General features: G+C 41.8%; 1 protein-coding gene across 5 annotated transcripts in view; it reads right to left on the minus strand.

Annotated features, from left to right (window-relative positions):
* Positions 1–17237, minus strand: part of DCLK1 (doublecortin like kinase 1) — a 376814-nt gene extending 359577 nt beyond the window's left edge. For all 5 annotated transcript variants that reach the window (XM_084879549.1, XM_084879551.1, XM_084879548.1 and 2 more), the window contains exons 1-2: positions 16950–17237; positions 11413–11811 (exon numbers count right to left, since the gene is read on the minus strand). In XM_084879549.1, the coding sequence (XP_084735675.1) occupies positions 11413–11788 (376 nt within the window). In that variant the 5' untranslated portion in view covers positions 11789–11811; positions 16950–17237. The remainder of the gene's footprint in view (positions 1–11412; positions 11812–16949) is intronic.
* Between the last annotated feature and the right edge of the window lie 3199 nt (positions 17238–20436).

Here is a 20436-nt window from a genome sequence, read left to right on the forward strand (position 1 = left end):
ACATTTTTTAATTATTATACTTACCCTTAGTCTTCAAAATATGAAAATAAAATTTCCTATCTAACAAAGTTTATTATTTAAAAATCTGCAAAGGTAATTTTACTTGGCCATAGACTCGCATTATGAAATTAGAGGATTTCCAACTTAAAAATAGAAAACTTTCGTTAATATAGTACCAGCTCCTTGACTGAACCTGCCTGTGGTGAGTCGACTAGGAATGTACTCCTTCACAAGATGCCACAAAAGATTGCGCTGTTTCCTATTGCATATTGCTGGAGTGTTTTCAATAGCTAAGAGTTGTGACTTGTTAATTGCAGCTGTGATATCACTTGACCTCAGTCTAAATGAAGATGATCTAATCTGTACACTTCACATTACTAAAGCTGGCTTCTACCTCCTCTAGATTCCTTTAAGTTCTACGTGTGGCATGTTCAACAGTATCTTAAGTGAGGAATATCCATAATATATTTCATTTTTCCAGTGTATAAAACTTCTCATTGAAAACTCTTGCAATTAAAGTTTACTACTGAGAGTTATAGTAAAATCTGGGAAAGCTCAAAAATGTATTGAACCCTCTGAACTGGGTTAAATTACATGAAAGACATTATTTATAGAATAAAATATTATAAAGTGCCTTCTGGATATTGTATATTATGAGACTACCTCAGATACACATAGCAACATTTCATAATCTACCTGGAAGGTGATGGTTTAAGAACACGATTTTGATAGTGCTATTAAAAGCAAGGAAAAAGATTCCCAAAGGCATATATGGGTCATTGTTTCTTTGAAGTCTTTCATAATAGAATAGTACATAAAAATAAGATTATAGAAAATAAAATTTAAATCTTGACTTCTCCATTCAAAGTAACAGAAAAAGAACATAAAAGGAAAAATGGGGCGTTCCAATTATTTAAAATTTAAAACTGATATAATTAAAAATAAAGGAACCTAAAATAAAAAGGGAGAAACATATTGAGGACCTATAATACAACAATAGGTTAATGTGCAAATATAATATACTAAAATAGAAGATACTAAGATATACGACAAAAGATAAAAATGTAAATATAAAATACCACTAGAGACATTATAAATTGATAACAACCTTTTTGGAAAGCATCATGGTAAACTGTATTGGAAGCCATGAAAATGTTCATTTTCTTGGCTAAAAATTTCTTCAAACAAATAACAGACCAACAAATAACAAAACTGAAACAAGTATATGCAACATTGGCCATGAAACATAAAAATTTAAACAACCTCTTAAATCCTCAGTAACAGATACAGACCTGAATTAACCACCTAGAGAAGTGAAAATAATTCTAAGTCATGAGTTTGTTTTCAAAGAGCTTAGAGGCAAGATGTGTTATATGAAAGATTCCACTACAAGGCAATAAATGATAATTGCTAAATAAGTGGTCCATACAATTCTAATTCAGGGAGAAAAAAAATCACTTCCCATTCCCCACTGATCATTCAATTAAGAGGAAATAGAATTCATGCTGGCCTGGAAAGTGAAGCAAGGATAAGATTTTCATTGGCAGGAAAGAAAAAGAACATTCCAGATTTAAAAATAATAATAATAATAATAATAATAATAATAATAATAATAGGTTCTACTGCACAGTTCCATAAAGGGATGGTGAGATATTAATATGTATTTCTCAAAAAATAAAATAAAAATAATTCTATGGACAGAGTAAGACTGCAGGATGCAGCAAGGTCAAATTTATACATAGTGGCCAGATTATTATTATCTCTGAATGCATAACAATCTGGCTACTCAGTGTGTGTGTGTGTGTGTGTGTGTGTGTGTGTGTGTGTGTGTATGAGAGGCCTGGTACATGAATTCGTGCCTGGGTAGGGTCTGGCCAGCCTGTCCAGGGGGAGGGGACATGGGCAGTTGGCCAACCTGCCTGCTGATCGAAATCCTGGTCAAAGGGACAATTTGCATATTAGTCTTTTATTATATAGGATATACACTGAGTGGCCAGATTATGATGTGTTCAGAAGTCATAATAATCTGGCCACTCAGTATATATGCATCACACCCATGCATTAAAAAGATCACAGTGGCTGCAATGTAGAGGAATGACTCAATAGAAGACAGAAGTCAATGGAAGACGGAAGAGATGGAGAACTTTATACACCTGCACTAGGGATAGGGAGAAGTGGATGCTATAAGAAGTACTTAATAGACAAAATGAACCAGAATTGGCAATTAATTGGAAGTGGAGGCCTAAGGGAATGTGAGTGTATAACATTGAAAAGATGACAATGAAAATTCTATTTTGGCCAACTTCCCATATACCACAATAGGTTAAATAAGAAAGGGAACAAGTTTAGATTAGATGGTAAGGAAGGAAATTAATGGTTATGCACATATTGAATTTGAAGTTCCTAGGAGCCAACCACCTGGATATTTCTAGCAAGCTGTGGAAATATAAGTCTGAAGTTTGGGAGAGAGATGCATGTGGCAGCCACAGCTAAGGGGATTATGCTCAGTGAGACTACACCCAGCTAGACAACAGGAAATCCAGGGTAACTGCAGTTTTTAAAGAGTGCCCTGAGATAAAGAGCCACTGAAGGGAACTGTGAGAAATCAGGTGCCTAAAGCCATGGAAATCAAGGAATGGAAAGTACATGGCTGGAAGAAAACTAGACATCAACATTCAATGCTCCAGAAACAGCAAGTGAAGATAAGGATTCCTAAGAGATCACTGGCCTGGCTTTTAGGAGCCACATATGGTCCTATGATGCCAATTGGATAGTGATGCCAGATTGCTTTCATTCATTACTTTATCCATCTATTCTCTCTTTCCTTTTTCTTCCAATGATATTGAGTACTTGAAAACACCATGTTAGGCAGTGAGGACTCCAATGGCTCCCTGACTTCTAGAGACTTTGATATAAAGTAAATAAGTACATTACAATGTAATGGTGCTAATCAAGGGCTTGAAGTATGATTGGAAGTTGAGGAAGTAGAGGCAGCAAGTGATGATGTTCTTCTCATGGAAGAGCTCTAGGTTTGAGAGGTCCACAAGATCAAGGCAAGGCTGAAGTGATGGGAATGGAGATCTTGGCAGAACAGGTTATCTTAACGTTTGCCATGTATCAGATCCTATTTTAATCCTCACCATAATCCTATAAACTAAGTATAAACATACCACTTACCACTGGGCACAATGAGGCACAAAATGGTCAAGGTCACAGGGCTAGCAAAGGAGGAGTCAAGATTCAAATGTAGGTAGTTTAACTTCGAACCCTGACTTAAGTATGAGGCCATGCACTCTTCCCAGGGCACCCATTTCACCCTCCTTATGAAGAGGGAAGTCCAGACTGGGAAAGCACAAGGAAAAAGAGCAGCTGAGGCTGAGCTCAGTTCAGAGTGTACTAACAAGTAATAGGAGACAAGGCCAAGATAGGAGGAAGGGGCAGGAGAGAATTCACTGAGAAGCACATTAAAGATTAAGTGTGTTGTCTATTTTATATGTAAGCAGGAACGCCATTATGAAGCAAAGATATGACATAAAGTGGTTTGTCTATGGCTTAGTTTATAGGCAGAAAACATGTTTGAAGATTACTGTTTGGGACATGTATGTCCTAAAGAGCTTGATTTAAGAGAGTCTGTAATGGGCATGGAAGAATGGTGGTAAATACAAATTCTATAAAGAAAATAAAAACCACCTTAGGGCCAAAACCGGTTTGGTTCAGTGGTAGAGCATCAGTCTGTGGACTGAAAGGTCCCAGGTTCGATTCCGGTCAAGGGCATGTACATTGGTTGCAGGCACATCCCCGGTAGGGGATATGCAGGAGGCAACTGGTCGATGTTTCTCTCTCATTGACATTTCTAGCTCTCTATCTCTCTCCCTTCCTCTCTGTAAAAAATCAATAAAATATATTATAAAAAACAAAAACAAAAAACACCTTAGGAACCTATTATAATAGTACAGGGGAGAGACAACATGAGTCCAATGGTAGGAATATGTGGAGTTATTTATTTTTTTATTCTTTTCATCTTTCAAATTTTTCTACAGTGGGCACTGAAGAAAAAAAAAATGTATCACTTCTTCACTCAAAAAAAAAAAGTAACACTGTCCAGCCAGCATGGCTCAGTGCTTAAGTGTCGACCTACAAACTAGGAAGTCATGGTTCAATTATGGTCAGAGTTATTATGCCCAGGTTGTGATTCCCAATGTGGGGCATGCTGAAGGCAGCCAATCAATGATTCTGTTTCATCATTGATGTTTCTCTCTCTCCCTCTCCCTTCATCTCTGAAATCAATATATATCTTGAATTTCATGCACCAGACCTCAAGTGTGTGTGTGTGTGTGTGTGTGTGTGTGTGTGTGTACTTGAGGTCTGGTGCATGAAATTCATGCACAGCGGGGGGCAGAGGGGTTGTGTCCCTTAGTATAGCCTGCACCCTTTCCAATCTGGGACCCCTCATGGGATGTCCGACTGCCCCTTTAGACCCAATCCTAGATCCGAGAGACATCCCTCTCACAATCCAGGACTATCCCAACCGCTCCCTGCTTGCCTGCCTGATTGCCCCTAACTGCTTCTGCCTACCAGCCTGATCACCCCTTAACCACTCCCCTGCCAGCCTGATCGACACCAGCTGCTTCACTGCTGGCCCAATTGCCCCTAACTGCCCTCTCCTGCTGGCCTGGTCACCCCCAACTGCCCTTTCCTGCAGGCCTGGTTGCCCCTAAATCTCTTCCCCTGCAAGACTGGTTGCCTCCAACTTCCCTTCCCTGCTGGCCTGGTCACCCCCAACTGCCTTCCCCTGCAGGCCTGGCTCCTCCCTACTGCCCTCCCCAGCTGGCCTGATTGCCCACAACTGCCCTTCCCTGCTGGCCATCTTGTGGTGGCCAGATTGTGGCCACATGGGGGTGGCTATCTTTGACCACATGGAGGCAGCCAGCTTGTATCTTGGAGTGATGGTCAATTTGCATATTCCCTCTTTATTAAATAGGATATATATTCTATCTAATAAAGAGGGAATATGCTAATGTACCATCATGCCCTCACAAAGATGGTGGCGACCACAGCCAATAAGGTGGGAATATGTTAATTGACTGCCATGCCTTCAAAGATGGCTGCACCCAGTCCCCTCAGCTCCACCGGGGCAGCACAGTATGGCCGTGCCCACCCCCAGGGGAGTCCGGCTGCTCCATGCGCCTGCCTCCAGAGTCCCCCAGTTCCCTTAGCCCCCCAGCTGCCCAGGGCCAGCCTGAGGTACAGGCAAGCCTCAGATATCAGCTGCCCAGTCGATGCCCAAGGCACAGGCAAGCCTTGAATGGCAGCTACCCAGTCGCCCAGAGCTGCCTGAGGCTCAGGTAACCAGGGCCAGCTGAGGCTTGCACTGCCAGCAGTGACAGTCACAGAGGTGTGATGGGGGTTTTACCTTTCCCTGATCGCTGGATCACCTCCCGTCCCAGAAGGCTCCCAGACTGTGAGAGAGGCAGGTTAGGCTGAGGAACCCCCTTTCCAGTGCATGAATTTATATTTATAATTTAAAGTAACATTGTTAAAACAGTAATAAGGACTTTAAAGATTTGAAAACTATAATAATGATGGTGGAGAGGACTGAACAAATTGAAAAAATGTCTTAAACAGAATCAAAAGAATTTGATGAGAGCTTAGATTTCAGGGAGGCAGGCAAGGAAAAGTCAAGAGTGATGTTAAGTTAGATGGTGACCCATTTAATAAGATTTAGAACCCAAGAAGAGGGATAAATCTTAGATAACAGAAAAGAATAAGTTCACATTTATCATGTTAACTTTTAAAGGATTAAGGACTAGAGTACCCATTAAATCTATCCAGATGTTTGGTATGCAGAAAAAAGGTCTGATTTGAAAGTAATTGGCCTTAAAAGAATGATTAAAATAATGGCACTTGATGACCTCATTAGTAGATGACCCAAAGACAGAAAAGTGTTTAAAGAGAGGCAAGAAAGAGGGAAACAAAAAGTCACATTGAAACACCACACTAACAATTTTACAGGCAAAATCCACCAATAAATGCCAAAGTGAGCAAAATTTGAAGGAAACAACATATTTACATAGCTTCAAACTTTCTCCTCAAAATATTTATCCTAATATATATAAAAACCCAGGGTCCATAACCTCCAAAATGACCAAAGGCTTGACCAGACACCAGCTTGCACACACAGCAGGCTCTGGTGGATGGAGACTGGCAAGTGGACTGAACTGCTGACTTCTAGGGGAGAGAGAAAGGCAGGGCTGATCAGCAGATACTACAGCTGCTGGTGAGGCCCAGAGAGAGAGAGAGAATCAGGGTCTGAGCCTCAAAACTGTGGATCAGACCCTCCTTTTCTCTCCCAGAGCCTTGCCAGCAGCCATGCCTCTCTCTCTCCAAGAGATCAGAAGTTCAGCCTTCTTGCCAGTAGTCTGGGTGGCTGTTTATCAGCTCTGCCTCTATGATCAGGCCGGTGGATAGGCCTAGAGATGCTGATTTGCATAGAAACCAACCAATCAGAACCAAATCTGGGTGAACTGTGAAGATAGAACCTAAGGTAAGAGCTAATGAGGGGTTTTAAGGGCAACAGCTATTTGGTGTAAGATGTAAGAAAACGGTTCAATTTTTTAATGACCAGTTTGGCAGTATAGTGCATAAGGCTGGCTATCAATCCAGATATAGGGATTATGTATTTTTTTCTGCTAAGAGCTTCTCCTCCTGCTGAAAAAATCTTCACCGCCTCCCCGCCCCCGCACCACCCAATTTAAGCAATCCTATCCTATATAATCTACCTATACTAATAAGGTAATATGCTAATTAGACCAGGTCCACTGGTCATCTTCTCCCAGACATCTGACTTCCCTCTAGACAAAGCTATGGTGGCGGGGCCTGAGGCAGAGGCAGTTAGGGGCAATCAGGCCAGCAGGGGATGGCAGTTGGGGGTGAGATCAAGCCTACAGGGGAGGGCAGTTGGGAGTGAGATCAGGCCGGCAGGGGAGGGCAGTTAGGGGAGAGTAGGCAGGCAGGCAGAGGGGTTAGGGGCAATCAGATAGGCAGGCAGAGGCAGTTACGGGCAATCAGGAAGGCAGGCAGGCAAGCAGTTAGGATCCAGTGGTCTCAGATTGCAAGAGGGGTGTCGGAGTTGGAATCCCCAAAAAGGTCCACGATTGGAAAGGGTGCAGGCTGGGCTGAGGGATCCCCCACCTGTGCACAAATTTCATGCACCAGGCCACTAATCTACACTAATAAAAGAGAAACATGCAAATTAACCACCACTCTGCTACACCCACCAGCCAATCAGGAGTGAGTATGCAAATTAACCCAATTAAGTTGGCAGCCGCCATAGAGCTGGAGCAAGCAGGAGGCTTGGGTTGTCCCCTGGCGATGGAGGAAGCCAAGCTTCCCACCTGCCCTAGTAGGACCTGCCCTCCACTCAAGACTACAAAGTTTCAATTATAGAAGATAAATAAATCCCAGATACCTGCTTCCAGCCCTCCCTAGCCACTGCTTAAGGAGGTGCTGAAAACAAAAAAGAAAAAAAGAAAAGAAAAAGCTCCTTACCCAGGCTGGCCTCAACCCCATGGGGTGTAGGTCCTCACTGGGGGTCTTGGCCAACCTGCAAACAGCCATCAGCCCTCACCCAGGCTGGCCAGGCACCCCAGTGGGAACCCCCACCATGAAGGGAGTGTGTCCAGCCTGCAAAAAGCCTCTGGTTAGAGCATTGTCCTGACATGCCAAGGTTGTGGGTTTGATCCTTGGTCAAGGGACATGTAAGAATCAACCAATAGATGTAAAAATAAGTGGAACAACAAATCTCTCTCTCTTTCTCCTTTCATCTCTCTAAAATCAATCAATAAATAATTTTTAAAATATAAAAACACTAGAAAAAATAAGGGAAACAATTTTCTAATCTCAGCACACAGAGGGCCCAAGAGGTATGAAAAACTCAAACCATAAAGAAAAAATCCAACACATATGATTATATAAAATTTTGTAAATCTGCCTGGCAAAAAAACACAATAATCAAAGTCACTAGACAAAGGGCCTTGCTTCACAACATTTACATACTTACAGTGGAGTATAAATAGTGTCAAAATTGAGGAAAGAGAGGCATTATTGGGAAAATGCATCCACGGTTTAAGGTCAATCACTTGCAGAAATAGGCCTGCAATTCAGTTTTCCTTATTGAGCATCGTATTTTTTAAACATATAAATCCATTTAAAAAGCAAACAACTATGAATGTCATTCACTGTTTACTCTTAAAAGTATATGTGTGCATATGTATACATGCAAAGATAGACACACATACAATCATACATACACAAACACATATAAACACTCACACATGCATACTTCATATAGCAGCTAAATACACTGAATATTAAATAGCAGCTCTCTCAATACACTGAAACAAATGTAGGCTTAATAATCTATGTATAATAATATAATAATAAAATAGTAAAAGTAACCACAAAACTGTTATAAACAAAGAACCACACATATGTCATTGTAATTCATAATTTTTGTTTGAGATAAGTAAGAAAGAATAAACTTTGGAAAAATTACAAGTTAAATGCATTTGTCACTGCACCCACTAAACAGATTTAATTTAAAACTCAAATGTCATCATATTAAAAGGAGAAATGAGAAGCTAATAACATGCATTGAGGTTTACACAAAGTTAGTATGTAAAGAAAGATATATGAACCTAGCAATGAATATGAAGTAACTGTTTGCAATTTAACAGGCTAAGCAAAAATGTAATTGGTAAAGAGGCAAATCTAAGTTAATTTCCAGCTATTTTAACACTCAGTGCAGCTAACTGTCAATGTTATACAAGAGAAAAAAAAATACTTAAACTGAATTTGTTTGAAAATGCAGCCAATATATGAACATACTGTACTGAAGTTAGCATTCATTCAATCAGATAAAAGGTATTTTTTTCCCAAAAATAAGTTTATTTAACATCAGAATATTTAATATGCAGTTACTTCACATTGATTAGGGGAGGAAAGTATTTAGAGGCAAATCAAAATATTAAAGTGTTTCTCGGAGCAGTATCTGTCATTCCTGAAATGAAGTCAAGGTTTAAAACATTTATTTTTCAAGAAGAAGCTAATACAATAAAATTTTATTTAAAAAGCACTATGACTACCTCATTCAGTATCTTATTAGTGGCGATTATGAGCTCAAGCAATGGCACCAGCTTTCCTGGGTTGAAACTCGAACTCAACCATTACTTGCTGTGTGACTTTGAGCAGATCATTTAATCACACTGTGCCTCACTTTTCATACCTTAACATTAGGGTGATAACAGCATCTCCTAGAATCACTATGAGAATTAAGCATGTTCATGTATGCAATACACATGCTCAATAACGGTGAGTTATTATTCTCAGTCAAGACAGCAGTCTCTCAGAGCAGGCAATCTTTTGTGTTTATAAAAAAAAAACAAAAAAAAAAAAAAAAAAAAAAAAAAAAAAAAACTGACTGAGTTGTGGGAAGCATGCCATGACTTTGTTGGCCCCTGAATGTAAAGTACTGTTGTCATTTCCCATCTCCTTAATAGATAGGAATCGTGGGAATATCTCTGGTGAAATGAGTAAAATGAGTCTTGGGGGAAGAGGTGGGGAGGGTCTGATTGACGGCCCATCCCATCAGAGGTATTGCACAGGTGATTCTAGAACACAGTGAGGAATCAGTCCTGGCTTTCTTAGCATGTTCTTTGAGATCTTGGCATATTTTCCCTTCAATACCATCAGCCCTCAAAGGGATAGTCTGGTGACTAGCCATGCACCTGACTTAGCATTTGATCTTTATCCATATCCCTTGGAATATTCCACCAAATGTTTTCTTTATCCTTGTATTTTCCAAGGTCATGAAAAGGACAACGCTGATACAGAAAGATTTCATGTTCATTCTTCCCCTTTAATTTACTGGAAGTTCCACATCTGAATAGAAGGAAAAAGGCCAAGTCTACAGGCATCTTGGCAGGATGACAAGTCATCAAAAAGAGATGTGAATTCCCACAAAATAAACACACCAAAGCCAGGCTCCTCTATACCCTTTCAAGTCCAGTCATACTGTGACTGCACTAGCATGATTGCCAAGGGATAAAGGGAAGGAAAATGGGAGAAAGACACAGAAGCCTTCATCCTTGAATCACATACAAACTCTGCCTCCAAAGGAGGACAAGAGGCTTACTTGTGTATGGTCAGGGCAGAGCAATCCAAAACTGCATGAGGGGGAAGAGAGGTAGGTGGGGAAGGGAGATAGGCAAGGATGAAAAAGATGCTTCCTGCTATCTGCACCAAAGAGAGAGCTCATTACTTGCAAATGATTCCTCTGGGATCCAATCAGACTACAGAGCCTGGGCAAATATATCTGGAGTAAAGGTGAAATCAAACACTTCCAATACTCAAACTTCCTTTCCACATTCTTTTGTACTGTGTATTACTTCACCAGGACCTTGAGACCTCAATCTTAGAAAAGCCTTCTCTCCAAGGAGGATCAGCTATCTTGTTTTACACCTGAGCCTGAATTTAATGCCAGTTATTTCTCTCTAAGCCATTTTCCTTTGCTTTCGATTTTAAGGTGATTAGAAGCTTTATGCTCTGCTCCAATGGCTGGGACTGAGGAGCTCAAAATAGGAAACATGCTCTGCTTGCACAAGACACAAAGCCTCACCAGGGGACCCAGAGTCCTAGTTCCACATTTAAACAGATAATTACTGTTAACCTAAATTGTACTTAAAAAATAAACTGAAAAGATCAATTCCTTTATATCCTTAATCATCACAGAAAGATAACAAGCCTTTAAAACTTAAAAGAAAGCATCATATTGAAAAGAATTGCTAGAAAACCTAATTTTTGGTCCAATATCACCACTAACTACTATTTAACCATAGACATGTCACTTGAATGTTCTGGACTCAGTCTCCCATGATAAAATTAATGGGTTTGGTACCTATTTAAGGTTTCTTTCAACTCTAAAATTTCATGATCAATTCATTATTTTTAGTTCAAGCACTTTGAGACGTCGTGATAGCAGGAGCTCAATTTTTATCTAGAAATGAAGATGACCTATACAATTAAAGATATAAAAATAGACTCTTAAAATTAATGTACCATAAGTGTGAGGGGAAAAAAAAAAATATATATATAGTATGCTGTAGAATTAAGACACTTGTTTCCTCAGCTCATTACCATAAGCTAGCTGACCTTATACCACTAGTTGTTTTGTGTTTTTTCTTTTTACACTATGGTAAGTATAGCAATGTGAGCTCGCAAATGTGTGAAACAATAAGAATCAGCACCACAAGGCAGAATGCTGCTCTTAAAAATCAAGTGGGATCTGGCTAGAGCAATGTGGAAATGTGAGAAGTGTTCTTCAGGGTCACTGGGGAGCTATCTCATAATGCTCACCTTCCACCAGTTGGTCCAGGTTGGAAATCTTCTTGAGCCCATCAATGGTGTAGATTGTTCTCACTCCCTGGGGCAAATTCACATTATCCGACAGAGTTCGGGTCAAATCAGCCAGCAGGGCATCAAAAGATCGGAATCGGTCTGGGGAGATGGCATACACAATCCCTTTAAAGTACCGATCTCCATTTCGATAGAAACGAACTTTCTTGGCCTTCTTCTCCGAGCTGAGCGTCTGCAGCGTGCGGGTTCTGTAAAAGCTGCAGTGGGCGCTGTGTGTGGGGCTGGGGAGCCCATTCACCCGCGACCCTCGGCTGTATCTCTGCGCCTTATCCCGCTCATCAAAGTGCTCCAGCTCCATGTCTCTGCCAAAGGACATGATGCACGCAGTTGAAGTTGAATCTATGAGGCACAGCGACAAAAACAGAGACACGTACTTACATTATTTAAGATCATGATTTGAGAGACTCAGCTTGAGAGCAGCTGGTGGAAACAGTACTAGAAATGATGATATATTTCATATCATATGAATTATCAAGCTGGGAGAGAAAGAAGAAAGCAAAGGAAAAGAAGAGGCAGGCCCAGAGTGAATAGCTTATTAATCAACTTTATAGTTTTATTAGAAACAGCTCCTCTGTACTGACCACCTAACAACATATCAGGCTTTGAACACCTATTATTTCCAATAGTCAGAGCAAACCTTACAAAGTATTATGATCCCTATCTAAGGATGCAGAAACCAAAACAGGGGGGGGGGGGGGGGACTCCTAAATTTACCAACGTAAGACAGATGAGAAATGCTTGAACCAAGAAGACTGACCCAGGTTTGCCTTACTCCAAAGCTCCAGGCTGCCTACAGGGCAGTGTGCTAGTCTTGATGGCAGGCAGGAAGTCCGTTTTCACACCACCATTCAGCTAAAGCAGTGATTCCCAACATGGGGCACATGCCCCACATGGGGGCTATTTGATTTTTAGGAGGGACAATTCGAGAATGAGTTATTAACAGTGAATTTTTTGGCATTTCTTATGGTTCTAGGGGTCTCATATACAGTATATAAATATATATTGTGACATATTTATGCATTTCAGTTCTCTACTATATGTTTTGAAACTTGATTTGCTACTTTTTCTTGTCACTATTATTTTTTTCACAATTTCTTCCTCAGTACTTCAACTGTTCTTTCATTCTTTTATTTTTTTCTTTCATGGATGCCATGTTTTTTGGAAGCTTGTTTAGACCAAGTTAATGGTCTTTTAGGCTTCTTCCATGTGAATAGGAGTTCACATTTTGAATAATAACAATTATATGTTACAGGAGGGAACATCAGGATTTTAGAAATGCTTAGGTGGGGGGATGGCAAAAAAAAAAGTTGGAAACCACTGAACTAAAGAAAGATGATGGGCCAGGAGAAAAAGACAGTGGACAGCATTTCATAATCAGATTGTCTACATTACTTAGTATTTATGGTCCCCAAGGCCAGATAGAGAGCAAATGGAATCAACCTGTAAATTTTACCAACGTAAGGAAGATTTTCCAACATATTCAATAGAAATTATTTTAAAACCTGAAGTCACCATAACTCACTTACTTACATTTAGTACTTCAGAAAAATTGGATTAAAAAAGAATAAAAAGGAGGAAGAGAAGAAGGGAGAAAGATCAACGAAAACAAGAAGAAGAAAAGATAAAAGGGCTTTGCTTTTCCTTTCACTCAGGTTCTCTCTGTCTTTGAGGAAATCGAGATGTTAATCCAGACTTGACCCAGTACTGGCTGTGCAACCTTGGTCAACATCTTCAAGCCTCGATTTCCTTATCCAAGCATGGAAATAATCACCGTATCTACTTCAGAGTTGATATTAATCATGAAGCACTTAAGATAGCGTCTAGTATGTAATAAATTTTAATATTTGTATTAATAACATCTTTTTCTGTTTCTGACTCTGTCAAAGAAAGAATTACTAGGAACAGAATCTCTGCTTTCTGGTAAGGAAGGCTCCTGATGAGTCCTCCTGATTTCCACTCATGACCTTCTAAAAGGTCTATGAAACACTCTATGGTCCCCATTTTACTTTCTGTAGAGCCTTATTATCAATAAGCTGCTCCTGGAATCAATCCATCCTTGTTAAGGGTTTAGTTGATAAAGACTTTTGATGTTGCCCCTTTGGTGGTGTGGGGTTTCCATGTCTTATCAGGTCAATCTAGAAAGTGGGGGGGGGCCCTCAGAATTCAAAGAAAAGGAGTTTTAAAGACAAAATTTCAGGAATGTTGAAATAAAATATAATGGAAATTAGGGCAACAACATATGAGTGCCCCAAAATCTCACCACAGAGGCGATGCCCCCTTTCCCAAAGTTGTCCAAATTAACCAAAATCTCTGCTAAGACTCCCTGGCCTTTCCATGATCTCTGATCCATTGGCTAAAAATTCTGTGCCCTCCTGAAATGAATGAAGTGGGAAAAGGTAATATTTATTGAATGTCTACTATGTATCCAACACTATTACTCAGCAATCAGTTGTGTAATATGCTAAATATTCCCTTCTAAATCTCATGATGATTCAATGAGGTAGGTAATAATTGTGACTGAGGTTGAATATAGGATATATCCGGGGTCCCAAAGTCATAATTGAGGGAGTTGTGATTTAAACTCAGGTTTACTCTGAATGACTCTGAAACTGGCACTCATTCCTTGCTGCCCCTAGAGGCCTAGACCCCCTGAGATTAGCCCTCAATCCTAACTAGCTCTGTGACCTTGGGCAGGTTACTTAACTGCTGAAAACCTCTGAAGAGAAGACAGTGATCAGCAGGCCTCTAATGTCTTCCTGCTGATCCCAACTGGGTATGGGAGACAGTGGAGTGTGATTTAAATCTGGAGTGTATCGTTTTCTTCCAAATATGAAAACTACCTCATGCCTCTTCATTTGTGTTTTCCAGGAAAAGTTATAGCATATATAGTAGATCTGAATTGGTTTCATTGATTTTGAAGTTATATCATTATAAAACAATTATCAGTTTTATATCCTATCCTTTCTGGTAAGGAAGGCTCCTGATGAGTCCTCCTGATTTCTTCTCATGACCTTCTAAAAGGTATGCTCACACTCTATGGTCCCCATTTTACTTTCTGTAGAGCCTTATTATCAGTAAGCTGCTCCTGGAATCAATTCACCACTTTTTTTAGTTCTGTGGTTTCCAACCTAATTTAATAGCAGAACCAATATTTTGCCCATGGTATCACTTTTTAAAATGAATTTGTTTTTAAAAGGAGTTCTTTGTCTTTTAAAATGAGGTTGGGGAGATGATACTGCCAGTACTGATGCCAATTCACTAAACTCAAACTTTGTAAATTATAAAGGTCAGATTGGCTTTTGAATATTTTGTTTATTCTTAAAGCCAGTGATCATCCCTCCAACCCTAAGATTTTCCCCTAAATCTATTTGAACCCAAAGAAAACAAGTAGGATCCTAGCAAAGGATGGCACAGTTGTGCAACCAGAGTGCAAACCTAGTTTTAAAGGGCTCTTGTCGAGTCACAATTTGCAAAGACCAAAAAATGTAGCAATTACTGTAATTCCTTAAAGAGAACAGGCTTTTAAAGCCAAGAATACCACAGCAAATGGGGGGAAAAAAAAAGGTAAATAAGTAGAAAAAAATTTGATTTTGTCTTATTTTATTTGCATATATCCTTACACGTTCAATCAGGGTAGAGACCATACATATCTTCAACTGTCTTTCACTGAGGCTGCCCAAAAGCAGGCACTGATGTTGGTGGCAAAGAAAAGACACACTCACACTGAAATTTCAAGATTACAGCTACCACTAGGCATCAAAATAGGTGTGTTTCCCTTGCCTTCGCTGGCTCAGTTCTCCAGTGGCCTTAGTCATATATCTGAGCCAAGAAGATTCCCTTGGCCTCTACAAGCTCGCACTTTCCGCACAGGAAGCTGGCTAAAGCACACAGCCATTTGTTTGCAGACCATAGATAGCTAAGGGCTTAAGCCACACATTTGTGGTGGTGCCAAGAAAGTATCTACACCACCTTAGCCACAAATACCACACACGTGGGGTGGGGGAGAGGGGGATCATGGCTCTCATCCAGATTTTCCTATAACTTAGCCATGCCAACAGATCAGCATCCTCCATTGTTCTGTGAGACTTCTCACCATTTTGAGGAGCCTGATTCATCCTCTAGATGAGCTCATAAGTTTCTGTTTCCAAGATACCCCCTCACCCAGCACACACACACACACACGCACACACTCACAATTTGTTGTAAATACTACATACCACATCTAAACATCTAAATCGATGTTGCACCTGGAAGTCTCAAGGCATAGGCATATTTCTGCCAGTGGATTAGCATGCAGCTGGATGGACAGGCTAGAATTAGAGGCCACAGACACCTTCAGAGTGCAGGCACCACCCTGGACGAAAACATCACAGGGTGTATGTGGATCCTTCATAATGTTCTTATATATACCCTCTCTTAAAACCCCTCCCAGCCCACATCCATTGACATTTCATAGTTACAGCGCTGGCCTACTTTCCTTTCCATTTCAAATGCAATTTATTTGGGAACATTCATAAAACGTATTCAGGGAATAATCTGCAGTGTGGGGCCACAACGCGTGTGCACCATAATCTGGACACGCATTCACAGGTGTGGAGAGAAGGAGCCGGTTAGAATGAAACCTTTCACCTGCTCCATCTCCTACCAGCATCTCCTTGCCAAATCCAGCAGGGATTCCTAGCACAACTGGTTTGCAAATACAGCCTCTTTTTAAAATTGTTATTATTATTTTTTGTTGACAGTATTACAGATGTCTCCCATCTCCCCCTCCTTTACCGCCCCCGCCCAGCCCCTACTCACCTCTCCCGACTCCCCACCACCCCCTTCACCACCCTATTGTCCGTGTCCATGGACTATGCATTTATGGGGCTATGAAGGACTGTGCTTGTGCTCCGGAAATCACCGGTTCCTCTCTGTGAGCCTTTAGCACTGCAGGTACTAATCTGTATATAAGCAACCTCACTGTCCCCGACAGAACTTGAGGCCCTGCAAATGTGCTTGCAACACCCACATTGCAGCCACCCACCACGCACAGATCTGGCGCTCTATTTTCCGGCGCACACCACCCACCCGGGCGCAGGAGAGCACACAATAAGAGGCCTGGCCCGGTCACTCCTAGGCGCAGACTTGCTCTTCATTCCGCGGAGTTATGACAATGACAAGCACCTAGCCCAGCTCCTCCGCCTTGGCTCGCCTTCTCCACTAACACACAGCGGAAGCTGAGGCGGGGTGGGGGACGCTGATCCGCCTCCCCGTTTTTAGCCCGGTGGCACCAGACAAAAGAGGCAGGTGCCGGCGGCCCCCGGGCACACACCGCCGGGCCGGGCCGCCGCCTGGGAGCGCCTTTCTAGGAACAGTGGACAGGGCGGCGGCAGACCGAGCCAGGCGTCCGCCCTGCCCCCGACGCCCGCAATCTCAGCAGCCGCGGCCGGCGGCTCTCCCCACCGCTCCCTCCCTAACGCCGGCAAACCACGCACCGTCTGCCGAGCGGCGCTGCGGGTCTCGGTGGCCTCGGCGGGCAGCCTCCTGGTGCTGTCCTCTCGGCTGGGCGCGGTCGGGCTGCGGGCAGTGGCGGGCCGGGCTGGCTTGCAGCGGCGGAGGGAGCGCGGGCGTCTGGGCTTCAGCTGCTAGTGCAGGGATGAGCCGTGGCCGATCCTCTGAAATGCGGCGCTTCGCACAGCCTCACTACAGCTTCTCTCCGGAGGAGGGCGGTGGCAGCGGGCGCGCTCCCTTTCCCCGCAGCTCTTTCGCTCACACGCCCTCCAGCTCCCTCCTTCTCCTCCGCGTGCGCGCCCCGCGCCCCGCCCTTCTTGGCAGGGAGCACCCGGCAAGGCAGCCCCCGCCCCCACCCCACCATCCCACCCCCGGGCCCTTCCTATACCCGCTGAGGACGCAGCTACCTCTGTGTCTGGCTTGAGCAAACCGCTAAACCTCCCCAGTTCCCAGGAGTGGTTGCCTGGTGATAGGGATGAATCAGATAGATGGTGGACCGAAAAGACCATGGATGAGACTAGATCTGAGCTAGGCAAAGTGCAAGGCTGAGAAGTGTGGTGTGGCTGAAGCATACATAAACAATTCCTCCCACCAACACACACAAGCTCTGATGTGACTTCATAGTCTGACACCTTTGTTAGGATTATGAAAGCCAAGATACATTCATGTAGTTCCTCCTGAGAGGACCAACCCAGATCTTCCAACCTATGCACTGTAGTGTCACTCTCCATCACCCTGACAGGGAAGGGGCAGATCTACCCATGGATCCCTCAAGACTTGAGTCACCCTTGAAATCCAAGTGACCTCTGATTAGAGCCAAATATGTTACCATAGATTCTTGCTAACTAAAGATACAGGATTCACTCTTAGATCCTTCATGGCTGATGCTCAGACCTGGGAAGCCCCATGAGCTCACAAGCCTGTCTTTACTGGAGGCAGAAATGTTCTCAGAGACCAGGCTATCTTCATTTTTTCGCACAAAAGTCCAGGGAGTGAGAGCAGGTGGTAGACTTATATGAACCTTAGCCTGCTTTAGCCGGCAGGCTGAATTTTGGTCCAGTTAATCTATTAACTTTTGGTCATGTCTTTTGAGATGTGTAATTGTCCCAATGCACTGTTTTTCAATACAAAAACACATTAATATTTTTCTCCCTTCCTGAGCTTGCACCTTTCAATGGAAAACCAGAATTTTATTTTTCTTGTAACCATTGAGCCCAGTTATGTATTAGACTACTTATTATGAATAAGAACTATTCTGAAATACTTTCAAAGTAATATATGAATATTAAATAATAATCATTTGTTATAAACACACTCTGGCTGCATGTTAAATATTTGACAAGTGCTGCAATGTTTATTTTTTAACTATTGACTGGCCCAGGGATGAGAGTACAATGAACTTAACAAATAAACTAAATGCAAAGTACTGAGCCTATTCCTTCACATTCTAATGCAAAATGAGTGCCAAGGCATAAGTATAGAGAAAGTATGCAGCCAAGTGTATTTTCTTGAGAACAGAAATCAGAGCTTCTGTTTACCATTTCAGTGACAAATGCTAAGCAATTTCTGCAAATGCTAACCCAGGAAATAAATTCCATCTTCTAACCCCTGTGGATATTCTACCAGGGTCATTTCTTAAGCACTTTAAGTAACTCAACCATATTTTACCTCTCTCCTCGCTCTTCTACCTGGGACATGCAATGAGTGTATTCAAAGAAACACCTTTGAGTTTGATTTCAGATAGTTGGACATCATTAACCCTTCAAAACACCTAATTATTGGATAACTAATATTTAAGTTATCTTAATAATAATAAGTTGTACTATGATCATATCATTTAGGCAGGGCAATAGGCTGACACTAAATGGTATTCAGTGACCTGACAAAAGTAATTACAGAAATGCCAAAGATACTTCCAAGGTAGCCTTTAACAAATCTAAGTACTATTTAATAAGGATTCTTACTTAAAATGAAAATTACCAGGAAATTCTAATTCAAGTAGTTTTTAAAAAACTGATGTCACTTCCTTTAGATCACCAGAATATTGATCAAAGAAGTGACTGGGATTAATGCATACTTTTCTCATGAAAACTGAAGTTAGATGTCATTCAAACTTCGCAAAGCTAATGCTATTTAAGCCAGAGACCCCAATTCCAAGCAGCCACAACTCTCCATCCTGAAAGATGACAACTGCCTTGGTCAGTTTTGTCAGTAGCTTCCATTAACTGTGCTAGCTTTTTGTTGCACTAGGGACTTTTATATAGTGTCTTATTTTATTCCCATAAGAATCATGCAAGGTAGGCATTATTATCCTCATCTGATAAATGAAGGAACTTAGGTACAGGAAGCTTACTTCATTTGCCCCTAGTCACACAGTTAATAAATGTAGAAACTGACACAATTTTTAAATTTTCCTTATGTATTAAAATTCAAGTCAGCTTTTCAATTCTATGGCCATATGCTCATAAAGCAATACAAAATTCTGGTGTGAAGTTTAATCTCTTTAATCAATGAATGTATTATTTCAGAGCAGAGAGTAGACAAAACTGACTATTGTGATCACTGCTTCCTATTGTGATGGAACCATCAAATATGTCTACTTTAAGTTAAAATTTTTATGAGAATTTTTGCATTTCACTCTCTGACACAAACTTGATGGACAATCTAATCTATATGTGCTTTCCCTCCCTCCCCCCAGGCACAAATCAGGGAAAAGAAATAGAATCAAAGAAGAATAATTTGTAATTGACCATGTATCTCTTTTCAGATACCTTTGACTTCATTGAAAATATGCTTAATCATTTGTATTCAAAGAGAATTACAGAATAAAGAGTATAAGTGGGAATAGATGCACTTCCTGTTGTTGTTTTACCCTCTAGGAGGGGAAATTTATTCAATCTCGTTCATAATCTCTCTTCAGTCCTTCTCTGGGTTCATGGGCATGCAGTACTCCTGGGTTGGGATACCAAGCATATTTAGTGCCCATCACACTTGTGAGAAACATCATTCTAACTTTCCTTTGTATTTCTTTCCATGTGGGAAAGGCACTGTATGGCAGTTTCCACATCCTAATATATAAAAAGCCAGGAGCCATCATGACTGAAACAACAGGACAGACAATGGAACAGCAGGCTGCATGGGGTGACAAGGCCTGCAGGGGGACAGTTGGGGGTGACCAGGTTGGCAGAGAGGGCAGTTAGGTGTGACTAGAGCAACAGATGGGGGCAGTTCAGGGCAACCAGGCTGGTGGGGTGGGGGGAGTTGGGGGTGACCAGGCCAGCAGGGGGGGGAGAGAGTTGGGGGCAACCAGGCCAGCAGGCAGAGGTAGGTAAGGTGATCAGGCTGGCAGAGGGGGCAGTTAGGGGTGATCAAGCAGGCAGGCAGGTGAGTAGTTAGGAGCCAGTAGCCCCAGATTAGAGAGGGTGCAGGCTGGGCTGAGGGAACGACCACCCCCCCATGCACAAATTATGT

The sequence above is a fragment of the Pipistrellus hanaki genome, assembly GCF_964339955.1.
Source record: "Pipistrellus hanaki genome assembly, chromosome: 3".
Classification (NCBI taxonomy): domain Eukaryota; kingdom Metazoa; phylum Chordata; class Mammalia; order Chiroptera; family Vespertilionidae; genus Pipistrellus; species Pipistrellus hanaki.